At 33.8% G+C, this 19,309-nt stretch overlaps 3 protein-coding genes across 6 annotated transcripts; all 3 read right to left on the bottom strand.

Annotated features, from left to right (window-relative positions):
* Positions 1-7,154: 7,154 nt before the first annotated feature.
* On the bottom strand, positions 7,155-12,765 carry LOC106445465 (F-box protein At3g54460). 2 transcript variants are annotated; one of them, XM_013887033.3, is made up of 8 exons: positions 12,138-12,763; positions 8,905-11,433; positions 8,610-8,817; positions 8,284-8,541; positions 8,135-8,194; positions 7,936-8,066; positions 7,651-7,765; positions 7,155-7,466 (listed from the first exon to the last, which is right to left on the bottom strand). In XM_013887033.3, exons 1-8 carry the CDS (start codon positions 12,662-12,664, stop codon positions 7,317-7,319), a joined length of 3,978 nt encoding a protein of 1,325 aa, XP_013742487.2. In that variant the 5' UTR covers positions 12,665-12,763; the 3' UTR covers positions 7,155-7,316. The 2 variants fall into 2 exon arrangements, with proteins under 2 accessions (XP_013742487.2, XP_022573692.2); XM_022717971.2 differs by lacking the exon at positions 7,155-7,466 and having other exon boundaries at positions 7,651-7,867; positions 12,138-12,765.
* Positions 12,766-13,140: 375 nt separating this feature from the next.
* Positions 13,141-15,330, bottom strand: LOC106445466 (uridine 5'-monophosphate synthase-like). The gene is made up of 6 exons (XM_013887034.3): positions 14,478-15,330; positions 14,307-14,390; positions 14,076-14,158; positions 13,896-13,983; positions 13,563-13,817; positions 13,141-13,472 (listed from the first exon to the last, which is right to left on the bottom strand). The coding sequence occupies exons 1-6, from the start codon at positions 15,258-15,260 to the stop codon at positions 13,341-13,343; spliced, it is 1,425 nt and encodes a 474-aa protein (XP_013742488.1). The 5' UTR covers positions 15,261-15,330; the 3' UTR covers positions 13,141-13,340.
* Positions 15,331-15,865: 535 nt separating this feature from the next.
* On the bottom strand, positions 15,866-18,684 carry LOC106445467 (F-box protein SKIP5). 3 transcript variants are annotated; one of them, XM_022717972.2, is made up of 5 exons: positions 18,396-18,676; positions 17,640-17,784; positions 17,488-17,566; positions 16,582-16,703; positions 15,866-16,441 (listed from the first exon to the last, which is right to left on the bottom strand). In XM_022717972.2, exons 1-5 carry the CDS (start codon positions 18,613-18,615, stop codon positions 16,063-16,065), a joined length of 945 nt encoding a protein of 314 aa, XP_022573693.1. In that variant the 5' UTR covers positions 18,616-18,676; the 3' UTR covers positions 15,866-16,062. The 3 variants fall into 3 exon arrangements, with proteins under 3 accessions (XP_022573693.1, XP_013742489.1, XP_022573694.1); XM_013887035.3 differs by having other exon boundaries at positions 16,645-16,703; positions 18,396-18,667; XM_022717973.2 differs by lacking the exon at positions 17,488-17,566 and having other exon boundaries at positions 16,645-16,703; positions 18,396-18,684.
* Positions 18,685-19,309: the final 625 nt, after the last annotated feature.

The raw sequence follows: 19,309 nt of genomic DNA, 5'->3' as shown, positions 1-19,309 counted from the left end.
TACTCGTTTTTAAAAATTCAAAATATAATATATAAATAATTTTTTTAATTTTTATTATATGGTTACTATGATTGTTTAATTTATTTTAATAGCTTAAAATTAAACAAATATAATTATAATACACACTTATTTTTATCAAATCTTTATTATTCAAAATCATTAATTGTCATATATACTTTAGCCACATTCGGCAATTCTGTAATCTTATTTAAGGAAATAATGAATCACATTAATAATGTATTTATTGTGGTTTAATAAAAAGCTTATTATATATTTAAATGGACCAACTTATTTCTCTAAGGATTCTAAAAATCATTCTAGTGATGACACGTGACTACAAAAAAATATTGCAATGCTTCTCAAATAATATATAGGAGATTTGTAAATTTTAATTCAATTAGTTATTCGTAAAAAACGAATCGAATCACAAATACTATGGTTGTAACTAGATTGACTATTTTTGAATCGAATGATTTGGAATGATCAATTCCATCAATTTCATAATTGTTTTTTATCATTTAACATGAATGGAATAAAATGCTCATTCCATCAATTCTAAAAAAATCAAACCAAAATACAGAACATTCCAAAACCATTTGGATAAGGAATAAATGGAATGAATTCATTCCATTTTTCTACTGCATTTCATTCTTCTATATTCCATGTATTCTTTTTTTTTTGATTTATCAGTTACAACCTAATAATTTTAGGAACGGATATATGATCCAATCTGCTATAACCATATATATACATAAATATATTTAAACATTTTATATATAACTTATACAAATGTTCTATTTTATATAAGTTCTAAATTATTATTGTCTATTAAATTTATTATATTAGTTATTAAAATTTTAAAACATCCAATTCTTTTGATACTATTTAAAATACCTTAAATATATAAAAGAGTTGTCACCAGAACATTTTTCATTTCAAATTTGTGGATTTTGGTCCTTGTTTCATTTAATTTTTGTTTGGCTTTCAAATAATTAAGTAGAAATCAGTAACCGTAAATCCAATTAAAGGAAAATGAGCATTTAATTCTCAAAGTATTTGAAATCGGCAGTTTTAATACTCAAGTATTGGTTGTGCATATTTATTCCACAACTAATGACTGCGTAAAATTGAGAACAAAATAGTCAACTGTTAACTGATGAACGGAAAAATAACGGTTTCCGTCAAATTTTTAACAGTAGAATATTCTAATCATGATTTTGCGCAGTCAATGATTAGTTGGGGAATAAATAAACGCATATAATACTTGAGTATTTAATTTGCCGATTGAAAATACTTGAGAAATTATAAACAACACTCTTTTTTTTAGAAAATCATAATTTGAAATATTCTCAAGTTAGATATAACCAATATACGAGAGTTTTATCTATTTGAAAGAGATTTTTGATTTTTAACAATGACGTTTAAAATAATACAAATAATTATAGTTGCATCGTATTGTTTGTATTGTTGATGTACTTCATGTTTATAAAACCACTTATGGATGATTTCGTATTGCCTAGACAATTATATGTTGTACATTGGATCTCTACTTTAGACAATCATATCTAATTATCTGTACTTTACACATTCATATATTGTACATCAGCAATGCAATGCAAATGTAATTATCTTATGTTATTTTATAAGCTTTTATAAACTAAATAAATCTTTTTTTTTTGGAATTAAATATCTTGTATATAATTTAAAATTATGAATCTTTCTTGGGCAAATCACTCAAATAGCCATTTTTAATTTTTTGTCACAAAAATAGCCCTCAAGAAAGAAAATGACCAAAATAGCTCACTTTTTTGAAATTTTAATATTTATTTTTAATTTTTAAAAATTTGAAACCATATCCCCAAAATCACACCCTTTTAACTCTAAACCCTAAGTATAGATTAGTTAACCCTAGGGTAAAAATACATTTTTACCATTTAATAAAACTTATTTTGGTTATTTTCTTCATTGAGGGCTAATTTTGTGACAAAAACTAAAGAAGAATCTTAGGGAATTTCTCATCTTTCTAACTATGAATTATTTTAAAAATCATCTAAAGTGATATAAACATGAAGTACATCGGCAATACGATGTAACTGTAATTATTTTGTATTGTTTTATATGACATTGTAAAAAATCAACAATCTCTTTCTAAAGATAAATATCTCGTATACTGATTTTATTTAACTTGAAAATATTTTTACTTATGTTTATTTAAAGGGATTGATGTTAGTGACTTTCAATCTTATAAGAAATATAAAGAAAAAAAATGAGTTTTTAATTCCTCAAGTATTTTCAATCGGCAAATTAAAATACTCAAGTATTATATGCGTATATTTATTCCCCAACTAATCATTGACTGCACAAATTAAATCATGATTAGAATATTCTACCGTTAAAAAGTTGAAGGAAACCATTATTTTTCCATTCATCAGTTAACAGTTGACTATTTTGTTTTTATTTTTGCGCAGTCAACTATTAGTTGGGGAATAAATATGCGCAAGCAATACTTGAGTATTGAAACTGCCGATTTCAAATACTTTGGGAATTAAATGCCCATTTGCCCATCCGATTAAGATCCGAAACCAGAAATTATATCGAGTTCCAGCGGATTTTAGAGATGTTACTAAACCTGAACTAAACTCGACTAAATCCAAACTGAATCTGAACATCACTTTTATAATATCAGAAACCAAAAAATCTGAAACCCAACTAAACCCGAACTGGAATCTGATTTCCTGAATGCCCAACCCTAGTTTTTCCACATCTTATTTATACTCTTTGTAAGGTGATAAAGGAAGCGCAAAGATAAAGAGTTCTCAAAGCTATTTATATGAGTTTATAAAAGATTTATAAAAATAAAAATTTTCCTATATATTAAACTAGAAGTCACTTAAGTGATTTTTTCTCACATGTCGATCATTTGTGAAATTCTAGCAAAATTGTTATAACTTTCTTGATCAATTAATTTTAATATTATTTATTTTAGTTTAAATTTAAAATAATAAATAAATCTAGAACCAAATAATACCACTTCTCAAATAATATAAATTATATTACAAATAGTTACTTATTGTAACGAATTGTTGAAACTATATAAAAAAATAATAACGCTTGATCAATTCTTTTTATATTTATAAACTGCATAATATAATGAACAAAATTTTTATAATTTTTAATTATTTTAATTAGGACTAAATTAAAAGGTAAGTTTAAAACTAATTATTATTTCTTGCCAAATAACCTAAATGATATTACAAATAATAATTAATGGTAGCCGATTTTCAAAATTATAGAAAGTGTAATAATGTCTGATCAATTGTTTTTATATTTATGTACTACATAAAATAATATATAGAAAACAATTTATAGAAATTGATATAATGATTTCATATTCATACAAAATATAGTTGAATATATAATAATTATTAATCTCTTGTAATGTTCATATATGCTTTATAAATAATCAGACTTTAAAAATTGGATGGATTATATTTAACGGAACATGTGAGAACTTTTATTTAAAAAATCTGTTGCGTTTAAGTCAAATAATATAGTGAATAAAGTAATGTTATGATTGAAAATAATTCTAAGATAGATTTTAAGTTCATTGATTGTATGTTTTGTATTACTGTTTAGAGAGAAAAGTAAATATTTGGCAAAAATATGTAATAAAAAAAAAGGAAAACATTAGGAAATATTTAATAAAAAAATGAAATTATAGCGAGAAAAATAAGAAGAGACCGATGAAAATGCATAATATGTATTGGAGAAGTTAATGTGATAATTACATATATAATTCCACAAGCATTTTTATTTCTAAATATTCATCAATTATTTTTACATCAAATTTATAGAAACTTTACGACTGATTTTCAAACTATTTGAAGTTAAAAGTTATATTTTAAATATTTCTAATTATTATTCAAAATTTATGACATTGTATACATAATATATATTATTTTAATACATATTTAAATCTTTGAATTTACGGACAACCACCTAGCAGTCAATTATAATAGGATTCTAAATTAGTAAATTAGATAACTCTTTTCTTTGTGTGTTTGTGTTGGTGATTCAACAGAGGAGATGGAATTAAAAAGGTTGAAGCAAAAGGGAGCCTGCATGCACTACATCGATTCATATCGTATAGATTTCAACAAGGAATTCACTGGAACCAAATTTGTTGGAGATATGGTTGTAAGTGACTGAAATGAATGGAGACAGATGACTTTAGATGATAAAAGTCCTTATGTAGAAATGGTTGAGAAAATTACGACTCGGTACTGCAAGAGTTACGCGTAACATATATGGTATAAAATTGACTTTTCTAATTAATTGTGTTTGATTATCGTCATTTGAATTTTAATATTTTATCTATTTTTATACATGTACAGTGGGTCTCTGCTTATGTGATTAGTCGAATGAAGGAAGACAAAGCTATTTTCGCCGCTCCAAAGAAGGACAAGGAAAGGAGAATGCTGCAATGAAGGAGGAGACGAAAAAGGAGAAGAAACAAAAATTGAAGAGAAGAGGCTTGGTGAAAAAAAATATTTTTATCATACCGAATGAGACTTGAAGAACTTTAGACTTTTAATGATTTTGTTAGACCCCAGATTTTTAATGATATTTGATCATAAAACTTTTGCAAGATGGTCATGATTGTTTAAGAAAGTTAGATTTTTTTTTTTGATATCATGTTTAAGAAAGTTATACAAATATTAGTTAAAATGGAAATATTTTTTTTTGTTTTAAGAAAAAAAAATCATTTTATTTTTAATGATAAACTAAAAATTAGCTATATACTATTATATTTTATATATAATTATGTTTAGATAATATATTATTATGAGTTTCAGAAAAGATTAATATATAGTTGTTGATATAAAAATTAACATATGTTTATCAAAATATTACATAGTTTACGATTTTAACATGTTTAACGGTGAAAGATTTTATATTTATTGAGTTACATGAAAGTACTTTTTAAAATAAATTAGGTGAATCTGCCTATTTAATATAATTTAGTCATTTTTAATTTATATAGTACTTCAATTTTAAAATAAAATTTATATTAATATCATTATGAATTATTAACATTTCAAATATTTATAATGATATATTTTATAAATAACATATGAACTAGGTCGCCGTTTTATTTGGTTATGCCAAGCTGGCTTTCGAGTTCAGAATCTGGTTAGGATTAATATAGCTTCTGTTGATGAGAAAAAATATTTATGCAGATTTTCATAAAATACTATATATTTATTTGATTATTGTAAACAATCAAGTAAGTGATATTAAATCTATAAGGAAATGGTCTTAATTTGACTTTGCGTATTAGATGTTTTTAGTGACTCTATTTTTTTTTTTGAAATGTCAAATTTATTTATCAACAAAAGAAAAAATGTTTACAATACTGAATATTTGGTAAGATTACAAAACTTGCATAAAACTTGAATTGGATACGAGACTTGTGAGTCTTTTCTAAATGCTTCGCTCCAGCCACCTAATCATCGTGCTTCCGTAGAAAGCCACATTCTTGAAACATAAAGAGGACACTCTGTTTCTAATGGTTTTATCCATTGTGCGAATGAGTTCTGATGCATTACGATAGGTAGTATTATGCTTCCTATTGTTTCTTTCGAACCAAACTCCATGGATAACTGTTTGGAATGTCAAACGAAGAAGGCACTGATCAACAGCACTACGTCTAGGAGAGAGGAGTGTTGTCACCGTGAAGTTCCAATCAGGAGTAGGGCGTGGCAAGATGGCTTTGGTAAGTTCTGTCCAGATGGTGTATGAGTATGGACAAGCAAAGAAAAGGTGGTCGCGAGTCTTATTCGGTTCTCCACAGAGGCGACAAGCTTAGTTTTAGTAACTCTATTTCAATAGAGTAGATAACCTTTTTGTTATATTGATCAAAAAAGTTAAAATTAATGTATAAAATTAATTAAGTATTAGAATAAGACTTGACCAAACTAAAACTAAAAAGAAAAACTAAAATACAATAAAAATTAGAATCAAACACATTATATAATAATTATAAATGAAAGTCGAATCAGTTTAAATATGTAATTCTTGCGTAGCGCGGAAAAAATCTCTAGGTTGCTCTTTTTCCTTTTGTACAAAATCGTTGTGCAACTTGATCGAAACCCAAACATTTTATAATCCAAATTTTTACTTAATCATTATATTGGGACATAAAACTATATCTTTTTTTGTTTAACTGCCATAAACTGTACCAAATTCAATTTTTTGGTCAACCTATTTCAGATATTTTTTATCCACCATAAATCAAATTTAAAGTCCAGTAAAAACTATAAAATTAAATAATTTTGTAACTATATAGTTTTAAGATTTTCTAGAGTTATTAACTTAAAATAACAGCTTATTACAATTCTATATTTTTAAATTTTATTTTGGGTAAAATAAGAAAAATAATTCAATTTATTGTTCGTATAAATTATTAAACTTTTAAATCCGAATTTAATATATTTTTTTCTTACACTATTTAATTTATATAATTACAACTACCTTAGTAGGGGTTATTGATTGTTGTATTTTAATGGATTTGAAAATCCGAACTAAATCTAGTATTATTGGTTCTGTGATTTTCAAATCTGTATTAAAATTAGGTGTTATTGGTTTAATGATTCATAAATTCTATATCAAGTCAAGTGTTATTCAATCGTACGGATTTACTAATATATTTAATTTTATAATGGATTTGAATGAATTTGTTTGGATTTTTTAGTTAAAAATACAAAAACTCAAATCCGAAGGAAGCACTTGGATTTGTATATTTTACTTGGATTTATAAATATTATATGGATTTCTAAATCAATCAAAATATATAAACCAAAACAAGTAAACCCTAACCCACATAAAATCAGCTTTTAAACATGAAAACGCTAATATGATCAATCAAATCAGTACGAATATAAGATATGAAAACATCAAACACATGAATTTCTTGGTCATTATTATATCAATCTAATTAAGCTGTGTGACTTCCAATGTTCCATTCATCACCACTGTAAACAACACGGAAAAAAACAAGAATTAGAAAAAAAGAACAAAGAAAAAGAATCCCTACACAAAATTACTTAACGCATCAACAACATACACGGCCCCGCGCAATACCCCTAGTGTTATAAATTTAAAACATAAATGTGATACGATGAAGAAAGATTATTCGCAATATGTATGGATTACATTGTTAAGATGTCAGCTGGTGTTTTGATTTGAAAATGAAAAAGCATTCGACTTCTATAAGTTTCTAATGATTTAAAACAAAAAGTTAGTGAAGCCAACTATTATGTGTTGCCCTCTGATCGGACAAAGATAAGATGAGACAAGTAATTGCTTTCTGCCAAATCATGTATCGTGCGCCTGCTACTTCGTGTTGTCTCTTGCTCCACTTTTATGTAATCTCCACTAGATAATCTATCACTCTTTTCAGCATCCTGCTTAAAACAACAACAGACATGGAGAATTTAGACGTCCAATGATACAACAAAGACGACCACATTCATCATATCCTATATTCAATACTCAGACAAACCACCACCAAAAGATATGTTCAAGTTTTTTTAGTCTGATGACTAACTAACAAATTACAAAAAGGAAAAAAGAAAGAAGCAATTGTACCTCGAGGAATCTCATCATTTGCTCTTCAATCGTACCACGCATGGTTAAGGTTTCTACATAAATAGGGCGTTTTGCGCCCATCCGATGAGCACGACTAATCACTTGTTCTTCCATGCTGCTCATTTATTCATTCATTTGTAGGTGTAAGAAACACCATAGAAAATGAAATAAAAACGTTGACTATAGACGCTAAATTGTATAAAAGGCGTTGCATGCACTGTCAAGAACACATGTGTTACAAAGCTCAAATGTTTGCTGAATGAAAAGAAATGTTCAGAGTCATACCTTTTATCCCAGATTGGTTCCATCAAGAACACATGTGTTACAAAGCTCAAATCAAGACCTAGCGCAGCACTTCCATCCATCAAAAGTGCCATGCAATCAGCATCGTTCTGGAACATGGTTAGATTTTTCATCTGAAAAGTTGAAATCGAAAGTTGTTAGCAATACAAAAGAAAACAAGAAGCATCAACAGACAAGTTACCTTCTTAGACGAAGGCATTGGACTGTACATTCCAGCAAACTTGATGCCAGCAATTTCCAACTACAAAAGCATAATTTACAATTGCTCAAAGCTTTCAAACACAACTGAAAGAAAAACAACGACCTAACGAAATAAATAGTAATTCATACCTGTTGTTCAATCACGTGAATATGCTCAAGAAATTGAGAGAAAATCAGAACTTTATCAACAAGTACCATCTGAGATCTCAAATCTTGCCCCAAAAAGGCTTTCGAGGTACCAGGGATATTCTCTTCAAGGTTGTCACAGCTACTCTTGTTGAAAGACAAAATGCTTTTACGATTACCCTCATGTAACTTCTTCAGTCTGTCCACGAGATAGCTGACTTTACTGCTAGATGTTGATTGCCAGTCAGGATTCCAGTCATCCTGCACAATAAAGATAAAGCATTATGTGTGTTCAAATCCTTAGAGCTTATAAGATGGTTTATTTATACCTGATTATATGAAGGTTGTAACTCAATAAGGTCCTTTGGCACAGGCCATTTTGGGTTTGGGTTTTCTGGTCGAGCCAACAGAGTTTGCATCTCATATAAGTATCCACAACCAGGAAAAGTACATCTTTCGCTATCAAGAGAAACGCAATCCAGGCATAGTAAGTGTCTACATGGAGTGATCACAGGAAGTCGGCACCATTCCCCACACCTGTTTATAAGATTGAGGAACAAAAGAAAAATCAGATAATAGTGTCAAATGTCCTAAACTAATGACAATACTGGATTTAAGACATACCTTTTACAGTTACAGCCACTAATAAGGCAATTTTGAATAGAAGAATACTCCACGGTAGAATCGTCCAGACCACCTTCAACTAAAGCATCCATTGTCTCTTTAATATCCTGACCAGCGTCAGTCATTTTAATATGCCCAGCCACACAGCAAGATAGTCTGACATTATTTACGGTAGCGTTTCGAAATTTCCACTGTTTAGAGTTAAGAAGACTTTCGACATGAGACGGGTCATTCCAATCAGCTAATAAGATATTACGCCTAACTGACTCCACTAGTTCATTGTAGCTTCTTGCATGTCTTGGAACGAAATTAAGGTATGTCGACTTCTTGATACATGGAGGAATCGTCCGCAGATCTTTCTTTCTAGAACATATCATGCATCTCTGAAGCAGCTTAAGTAGACGAGAACGACCCTCCTCTATTTCTGCTTCAAATGGTCTAAGGATGCCAGCTTCCCAATACTTTAGATTGTCTCCATATACTTCCTCGTGAAGGAACTTTAAAAGAGGTTGGAGATGCGAAAGCTGGCTATTTGGCGTGTTCGGGGTTGGTGTTCCTGTCAGTAACCAACGACTAGAAGCTGTCAGAGAAACAGCCATTTGGAATTTATTTGTCAAACTGAGACTAGAACCAAGAGTGTGTCCTTCATCTAGCATGACCCTCAGCCAATGCACTTGAATCAATGGGCTTTTCTTCCGAGGATTCCATTCAGCACTTAAGCGACTAAAAGTTGTGATCACAACATCATAGTCCCAAGCCAGGTTGTGTGGAGAAAGCTTCTTATTGTCAGTCCAAACGAGGATACGTAGCTGACCAGGGCTGACATGTTTATCGATTTGTGTTTTCCAGTGATCAACAAGATTCGCAGGCACGACAATTAGAGTTGCTTTTGACAAATACAATCTAAATGCATCCAGCGGCTGACACAGAGCAACCTTGAGGGCAGGTGAATCAAACACTAAGTTCTCTAGAAGCTTTGGATAAAACCATCTAGTGACACCCTTTTCAACTCTACTTGTTAAACCAAATGCGTGAAACAATCTCTGGTATCCACGGACATTAACTGGTGGACCTGGTAAGCCAATTGTTTCCATCAGTGAGAGCTGCTCAAGAGAGCGTTTAGCAAGCCAGATTAAGGCTTTATTTACGTTTGAATTTACTGAAGACTTGTGTTTCCTAAGGACACTGGTGAAGAAAGAAATGTTTTCATTTTCTTCACCGGAAGCTCCCTTAGTATAAAACCCTTGCAAGTAATTTATTGGTTGAGATCTATCCCATAATTGTTCAGGATCCTTGCAACTCTGATATGCAGGGTCAGCATTGTTGCTACAAAACCATGCAGAACCAGTAACAGATACACCGTCGTCTACTATTCTCCGCCACTTTGAGCAAGCATCACACTGTACCCAAATATCGCTTTCCACATCCGAACCAGTAGGACCCTTTCTTTTACAACCAGTTATCCTACCAAACTTCTTCCAACTACCACTTCTTTTAGCTTCCATCACTTCAGAGAGCTCAAATACGCCATTATATACAGGCAAGAGATTTTTTCTGACATTGCCCAGGCTCTGTCTACGTTGATCTTCTAAATCAAGGATAGTTCCATATTCGTTTTCAGAATTTGTGTTCTTACACTCAGAAGTTTGACCATCTGAACCCATCAGGCTAGCTTGCTTAAGAGGCAAAGATTTCGACTCTAGCAACGGACTAAACGCTTCCAAAGAAAGCTGGCTTCGAAAGCTACTTGGACTTAGAAACCTCTTTACTGTTAACATGCCGTTAGAAGTGATCTGGTCACTAGTGTACTCATAATAACCGCATTTCGAGTCATTTTTATGTGTACACCAAATTACAGGAAGTCCCTCAGGCGGATCAGCCATTGTTCCCAGCGTCTTCAGTATAAGTGACAATGCTGTTATCGTCTTACCTAAACCTGGTTCATCGCAGAACATTCCCCCACGAAAATCCTTGACCATGGGGGCTTCCTCAGTGGTTATATCACCAGACACAACATTTATGTAAAAACTAAACCCATCCTCAGTACTGAATTCCAAGTATAGGGGATGTGAGAAAACCTCAGGTTTCCTCTCACGCTCCAACATCCAACCAACTGCTGACTGCTGATGAGGAAATAGTTTAAGATTCATACATGGCACAATTAGAAAGGCCAATGATCTAAAAAGGCGGCAGACTCCTGCAACGCTGACAAGATCTTTCGGGTTAAGCTTCATCAGAATGCTTGTCAAAACGTCATCTGGGAGATCCCAAATTCCAGATGCACAAGCGTCAGTGGATGGTAATATTCTAGAAGAATCGAAGACACCGTTATTTCCTGGACTTGGCAAGCTCTGAAAGATTTCATGTAGCTTAAATAATCTCCTTCCTGGAGAATCTGGGGCATTACAGTGCAGTTTGCAACCAAACACATGGCAGTCTGATAGATCCCAGATGGCCTTTATTCTTCCATTGACTTCTTCCCAAATACTTTCACCGCTAAGGATTGAGCTTCTCAGTCCCCAGTCACAGCTGCAGAAAACTAGAATACATTAAAAAAATCGGAGAGATGTATTTTTTCACAATCATTCACAAAAGATGTTCACATTCATAATAGAATCAGATGCATTCCCAAAGGGATACATAAGAAAAAGGAAAACTAAGACTCCATCCTCCACAAATATTTTTACAGTGATATATTTAAAACATGTAGGAGATAAAAAAAAAAGAAGTCATTATATAAACTTTGGGTCCAATTGAGATCGTCTGTTTCGTCTCAAAACATTGCCTAAACATAATAGGAAGACAGATAGTGGAAGTATCTATAGATATCAGACAAGATGATGTTCACAAGCTGATCGGTAGCAATAAAACATCATTGCTAATGCAAAGCGTGAACTATAATCAAATAACATTTTAGTACAATTGAGTTTGTCTCAAAACATTGCCTAAACATAAAAGGAAGCCAGATAGGGGAAGTATCTATGGATATTGATCAGCAGTAAGTAAGAAGAAACCAGCATTGTTTATTAAAAACGTGAACACTAAATCAACATAGCTAACAGTATATTTCAGAACCAAAAAAAAAAAAAAAAAAATCAGAAGCAAAGACACGTGAGGCACACATCAAAAATCACACACAACATCTGTTCCAGTATTCATCACAATTATTCTCCCTAAACCTACACAAGTACGGTTAAGAGAGTAAAGGTGGGACTAAGTTCCAAACGAGTTACCTTAGGTGCTTAAACAAGGCAGCAGCAGTAGCCTGACACTTAGGAAACTGCCATCCCGACCACAATGCAACAGGCATATACACATCCACTAACACCACAGCTCTCTCTTCTCCACTCTCACGCTTCTCAGCCTTCACCACTCGACATTCCATCTTCAAACATTTATTAGCAACCAAAGCGTGAAGTTGATTCACTACGCTCATGCTTCCATTCACCATCCCTATACTCCTCACCATCTTCCTCCCCCGTCCATTGCTCTTCGATTTCTGAGACTTGTGGCGTTTCGGTGTACTCTCCGATCCACAGTTATCAACATCATGATCACCTTCGACGATGATTTCCGGAGTTAGGGATTTGGGATTGGAGGTGGAATTGACGAGGGATAGGATCAAGCCGTTATCGGATTCGAAACCATCATTGGAGATGAAACAAGAGGAGCCTAATGATAGTTCATGCGGCGATTCGACGGAGACAACGGCACGGAGGAAACCACAGAGTTTGTGATCGGAATCGATGGAAGCTGCCATCGGAATAATCTTAATCGATCGCGAGGTGGAGAGTGATTTAGGGTTTGTAAAAAGATCTCATTCTCTGTTTCTCTTAACGAAAAAAAAAGAGAACGAAGCAGAAACCAAATCTATAAATTTATACGGGCGAAAATCTTATCTCTAGTTCTCTCGTCCACGTCAGCAACAAAACCACGTACGCCTACGTAGCAAATCAGACGGATCCACGTGTTTCTCTTTTTTTGGTAACGTTTTTTCCCGGTAAATTAATATATTAATAGATCTACAACTAAATAAATCATTACATTAATATATAGAAATTGTAATGTAATTAAACGACACGCTTTTTGTGCAGAAAATTTGTTTAAATACAACCAAACTTTTAACTTTACAAAACGATTTTAAATCGCTAAGACAAAAAATTGTGTTTATGAAAAGTTTGTTCAAATACAACCAAACTTTTAACTTTCTTAGGAAGTGACGAGCGATTTTGGTTGTTAACCAGTAACGTTTTTTTATTAGATTCTCAAAGCAAATACATAACCATAAGAGAATAGCTCTCCACGCTTTCACTTATTTGAGGTTTGAGATAAAATTACAAATAAACGAGACATGAGTCTTTAAACCTCACATGAATCACACAAAACTCCCACAAATAGCATCAGAACACAAACTCAACCACCTCACAGAATCAAAACTACTGAGAGCATTTCTCCAAGTAAGCTTTCCAGCCTTCATCTCGATACTCACGAGCCGTCACTGCAGGGTTCTCCGCCTTTATGATTCCCCTTCCCACTATTATAATGTCACTTCCCCTCTCATTAATCACCTGAAACATCACAAAAACAACTGAATTTATGTTTCTGGTTCAGATACTAAATATGAATACAAAGGTTTGGGGAGAGAGAGAGAGACTCACAGAGTGTGGGGTGTTATACTGTTGACCAAGTGCATCACCACCTTTCACCATTTGAACACCAGGCGTTGCATGGATCATAGACGGATTCGCATTTCCGCATTTCCAAGACGCTGGGTTGACCGAGATGAACCCCATCACGAAATCTGAATGAGCCTCTGCGATTTTCACTGCTGCTGCAGTGTAGTCTCCTGTCGCAAGGTTACCGGCGGAGCTCATCTCAGCTAGCAAAAGCAGACCCTTACCACGTGGCAAACCCTGAATGCCTCCAAAATGTTAGTAAAAACGAAATATCTCAATGATATAATCCAGTAAAAAGAATAAATACAAACATACCTTCAACTTGAGGCCATCCACGATTCCTGGCCCTGAGATTATGTGAGCGTTTATGATATCAGCCCACTCTAGTATCTTAAAGACGCCTCTGCAAACAAACCACAACAGATACACTCTATGAAAACTCGAAAAGACATCAATGTAAGAACAATAAGTGAGATACCGTATATAAAAACTTACCCTTCATACTGCATTGTGACAGTGTTGCCAATGTCTGCAAACTTACGATCCTCAAATATGAGAAAGTTGTGCTTGTCTGCCATCTGAAATAACCATAACAACGGGATCAATAAAAGTTCCTAAAAGGGTTCAAATCTCGCAAGCCAGCTAATCAAAAAAGGATTCATCTTTCAACCCTAGAGATTACAATCTGGTCAAAAGTAGATTTGTAAAGATGAAAAGTAACATTACCGCACGGAGTTTAGAGCCAAAGTCAGAGGTGAAATCAGGCAGGATATCAACATGTGTCTTCAACATACATATCTCTGGTCCCACCTTCATGAACACAAACAAAGACATCAACTTTTGATACAACAAACTCTAACCAAACCGACATTCCAAGAGCAAAACAGAGTTCTTTACCTTATCAGCAATGTCAAGCAACTCAGCAGCAGTACCAACATCAGCAGCTAAGCAAAGATTAGTCTTTTTCTCCATCATAACCTCAAACAGCTTCTTCCCCATGAGATTCTTACACATCTCTAACCTCTCCTTAAACCCTAAAGCCTTCACCTTAACTTTCTCCACAGAGGGAACACTAACCCTACGATTCTCCTCCAGAAACTTAAGCAAATTGGCTTCAACCTCCTCTTCAACCTTCCCCTTCTCCCTCAAAACCCTAACCATATCCGTCAACCTAATCATCGAATGCAACCTAATCCCATTCTCCTCCAGATTCTCCCTCCCACCCTGCTCCCTATCAATCAACACCACCGCGTCGCTAACCCTAAGCCCAACGCCACGGAGAGGCGCCGCCGTCTCCAACACAGACCCGCCGCTCGTCACCAGATCTTCGATGATAAGGCAAGTCTGGTCCTTTTCGAAGACTCCTTCGATGGCTTTCGAGGTGCCGTAGTCTTTGATCTCCTTGCGGCGCATGAGCATGGGGATGGAGTTGGAGACGGAGACGACGGTGGCGATCGGGAGGGCGGTGTAAGGGACCCCGCAGACGACGTCGTAGTGGGTGGAGGGAGGGAGGGAGGAGATTAGGGTTTGGGAGATGAGGGTGAGGAGGGAAGGGTAGGAGACGATGAGGCGGAGGTCGATGTAGACGGGGGAGTAGATTCCAGATTTGAGTTTGAAGTTTCCGAATTTGACTGCGCCGATCTCGTGGAGTTGGAGGATCAGTGACTCCATGGATGACATTGTTTGAGAGGCTTTGAGAAGTGAGAGGAAGGAAGAAGACTCAGCAGTGACTGCGAGCTGCGGAGTGTGTGTGTGGGGGTTTTAAATACTTTAGGTTTTGTTTTTGTTTTTTTTTTTGGGTTTCGCTCTACTTTTACTTAATTTAATTTAGAGATTTTGTTTAAATTTAACAAATATTTAACTTTTGACTGTATCAAGTTTTGTTAAATAATTTCTTTAATAATTGTATAGATAATTTAAAACTTGATAAGAAATAGAATTTCAGTTAAATAGACTTAGATTGTCTAATAAAATCATCGGAAATGGCTTATTTCATTAATTCAACAATATTTTTTTTAAATAGATAAAATATAAAATGAATCATTTTATAACAATTTTGATGAGAAATGAATACACTTTTTTTTATAGTATCGTATTTATTTTTACTTTTAATATTCACATCTGTATTTTGAAAATATTTCCAATAATTTCTTTGTACAGCAGTGAAAAAACTAAAATATTCATTTGTTAACATGTTTGTTATTTTTAAAATAAGAGAATTCATAGACATTTTTAAAAAGTTCAAGAACCTTTTTTTTTTTTGAATCCAATGCTCCACTTTCAAATAAAAAGGTTTAATCAAAACAACTTTATTCTTAACAAAGGACATGTTCTGTCTTCAAAAGGAGATCTATAAAGATAAAGTACACAGGGAGATGATGCGGATGATGATGACCACTAACACCAACCATCCCCACATAATACAAAATATTACAGGTTGAAGAAAAGGTGTACTAATCTAACATACAACAAAGATTCACTTTCACTTATGATCTACATCAAACCAGAAATAGAGGTAAGCTTTGGAATACATGACTCTAACACGCTGCAGAACCAAGTCTCCGCTTGTCGAAACAGCCTTGGCACCTCCCTCGATCCTTGTCTGGAAAACACTCACACTGTTGCCTTTAATCTTTTCAACAAGAGTTTCCTTCACTTCCACATGGCTCAACATATCCTCTTCTTCTTCTTCTCCAGCAGTGCTGACGATTGGACATGAGAGATGATCCAAAGGGTTTGTTTCGCATTGAAGCACACATCCATCAATGGTTACCCTTCCACTCCTGTGAAGCAAGCAGCAACCAAGCTCGGCTTTCACTGTTAAGTTTGCAAGCTTGCAGGTTGATAGCAGTTCCAGGGCACTGCACAAGAAACCCAACAACAAAAAAGCCGTATACCAAAGAGTTTTCTTTGCAATTGATAAAAGAAACATTAGCATGGCAACATGAACAGGTCTAGGATGTCATATAAGCAGCGCAACTTTCTAGGACGCTAAACATACCATAAAATAAAAAACTGCAGAACTGAAATACAAATGACTTCAAAGGGAATATAAGCTCCAAACCTGTCTGAACCTCGAGAACAGACGAGGGTGGTTTCATCGGGAGTCTCGCCTCCACCAATCTGAACAAAGCAAAGATGATATGAAACTGAAATACTATCGATTTCAGTGAACATTAGTACTTATGCCTTAGCACCATACACCCATTCCCCAGCAAAGAAGGTTAAATACTATTACAGCCTCAGGACATAAGAGTCTTCCACTTAACTGAAACTAGAGAGGATATCGATAAGGCAGACCCTAGACACTGAAGTGTTCTAAGGTGTATGCATCAGTACAGTTATGATTAAATAACTATCACCCATATATTGCAACTCAATCTATTCATCCTATGTCATATCTTATTTCCAATAGCTTTTCAGAACAGCTTACCAACTCCATCTATCCATCATATGAGGATTACTAAGACGAAAGAGGCGGAGAATCCCACAATCAGTGGATCAAGACACAATTGAATCCCAAAATCTTGTCAGACTTTGAAGTCAAACTGTCTAATAAGCTGTCTTCCAGTTTTAGTTTGGTACCTAAAATGTGACATTTTTTCTCTGGGTCTCTTAAATGTATATTAATCTCCCATACCAAGAGCTACCGCACGGAATGGATCTCCATCCTCTCATCATAGTAGATAGGTGGCTATTTGTTCACATGCTTTTGGATATTGTACATTGGTTTATATACTTAGATGAAGTTAGATAAACTAATTTACTACTTTTTGCGATTCTGTTGAGAATATAAAACATAAAAAGACTCACATAGCTACTCCTAGAGAAAGCTTTTGAAACACGTATATCATGGAAATGCAAAAAAAAACTCCCATGAAACATCAATCAGTTAGACTAGACATACCAGGCAAAGAGGCTTTTTAATCTGAATATTAGAAACCAGATGATTCCCACCAGCTCCTATCAAAATGGTATCACCAGGTCTAGAGGTGATAACTAACGTTGTCAGGCACTTTGTGGACTATTCTACTACTACCAAGGCTAATATTCACAAACCTCGCTGCAGATACGGCAGACTCAATGTCATGGAAAACTCCAGGTTGGGATAGATCCTTCAAAAAACGGTCAACGCGTAGCCACAAGCGAGGGTGACACGCCAGATATCTCCATCTGTGGCAAACGAGTGCTGTGTTATACCTATCTGCAAACTCATCCGAGATACACAAAAAGCACTGAAACAGACTGTAATGCACAACAACAAAAATCGAAGTCAAGCAAGAAAGTCAAGTGGTCTCGTATATAAATATAAAAAATGAAATCTTCCACATAACACAAATACAGATAAAAACATACAAATTCAATACAAAAAAAAGCACTGAAGTCAAGCAAGAAAGTCAAGTGGTTTCATACAAACATAAGAAATGAAATCTTCCCATCTTCCACACAACACATAATACAGCTAAAAACATACAAATTCATTACAATTTTTTTTTGTTTTGCTAGTATAATGTTACATTGATACAAAGCTTGTATTAGCCTATTAGGTATCAAAACACACCAAGCCTAGAGGAGCAGGTCATTTCATTACAGAAACCGGATTTGAGTTATACATGAATAGAAATCAATTGTGACTTGAATAGGATCTAAAGAGTCTAAAAGTTGCAACTTTGAATCAAAAAGTTAATTTTTCGAGTTACAGAACCGTAATTGAAATCTAATTGGGGAAAGATACAACCAGCAACCATCAAAATTAAACCCATCAAGAGAACAAAATTGAACAGAAAGAGTATCAGTGAAAGGAACCAAATTTACCTGGAATTGGAGATAGGAAGCTGAGGATGTGCATGAGGCAACCATCATCGAGATTGTTAAGAGATGTGAGAGACTCAGGTTTCATTCTTCTCTTCTTCATCATCCTCGGGTCAGCAATTCGTCTGTCAAGCTTTGAGATCTTAGGAATCTCCATGGGAGCATCAACCCTTACATTCTCGCCGTCGTTCATATCAGCCGACTCAATTTGATTCTTTGACATTATTACATCGACATGTTAAGCGGTTTGGCCTTTTAATCTTTAGTTAATTGTAGTTTGGGTTCCATCTCAGGACAGCGACTAAAGCATCCTCACCGTTGGTTGTTTCAAGTAGTGGACTCTCCAGATTTCTCCAATAAATGAGCATATAAACCAAGAACCAAAAACCAAATATGTATTAGAGTTTTTTTTGGATTCACCCCTAGGAGGAATATCTAAAATATAATTTATATCTAAAATATTAGTTATATTTAATTTTGAAAATACTAATATCCTAAAAATATTATTTGTGAACGCAATTATACAGATAATTAGGTTACCTGAATATTTCATCTAAAATATTTAAATCATCAAAATTAAAAATTGAGTTAACCGAATCTCAAATCTAGTACGCCAAAAGATTGAGACAGTACTGACCAACAGACTGGTTTTTGTACTAATTCTCAAGACGTAAGCAGTACTGACCAGCTTTCTCGTTGAGTAGTTGTTCCATCCAAAAAGAACATTACGAGCCAAAGAAAACTGTGATCTCTTCTTATCGATTCCACTCTATTTTGCAACTGAGAGTAATCCGACTTGTACAAAATAGCATCATAAACATGAACGAATGGATACATAAAGATGATATGGTTATGTCGCATGTTTGCCACTGATATAGAAGATCTAAAATTAGAGGCTAAACTGTGAAAATATAAGT

The sequence above is a fragment of the Brassica napus genome, chromosome A4 (assembly GCF_020379485.1).
Source record: "Brassica napus cultivar Da-Ae chromosome A4, Da-Ae, whole genome shotgun sequence".
NCBI lineage: Eukaryota > Viridiplantae > Streptophyta > Magnoliopsida > Brassicales > Brassicaceae > Brassica > Brassica napus.
Note: the sequence above shows the minus strand (reverse complement) of the source record. Positions and strands in the feature narration are given on the sequence as shown.

Coding starts and splice junctions, on each gene's coding strand:
- LOC106445466 (XM_013887034.3), bottom strand. CDS start 15,260: ATGTCATCCATGGAGTCACTGATCCTCCAACTCCACGAGATCGGCGCA. Junction 13,984..14,075: donor GTCACAATGCAGTATGAAGG/GTAAGTTTTTAT, acceptor GTTTGTTTGCAG/AGGCGTCTTTAAGATACTAG. Junction 13,473..13,562: donor AGTATAACACCCCACACTCT/GTGAGTCTCTCT, acceptor GTGATGTTTCAG/GTGATTAATGAGAGGGGAAG.
- LOC106445467 (XM_022717972.2), bottom strand. CDS start 18,615: ATGTCAAAGAATCAAATTGAGTCGGCTGATATGAACGACGGCGAGAAT. Junction 17,567..17,639: donor TCTGCCGTATCTGCAGCGAG/GTTTGTGAATAT, acceptor TATCACCTCTAG/ACCTGGTGATACCATTTTGA. Junction 16,704..17,487: donor TTAAAAAGCCTCTTTGCCTG/GTATGTCTAGTC, acceptor TGCTTTGTTCAG/ATTGGTGGAGGCGAGACTCC.
- LOC106445465 (XM_013887033.3), bottom strand. CDS start 12,664: ATGGCAGCTTCCATCGATTCCGATCACAAACTCTGTGGTTTCCTCCGT. Junction 11,434..12,137: donor GCCTTGTTTAAGCACCTAAG/GTAACTCGTTTG, acceptor AGTTTTCTGCAG/CTGTGACTGGGGACTGAGAA. Junction 7,467..7,650: donor AAATGATGAGATTCCTCGAG/GTACAATTGCTT, acceptor TGTTTTAAGCAG/GATGCTGAAAAGAGTGATAG.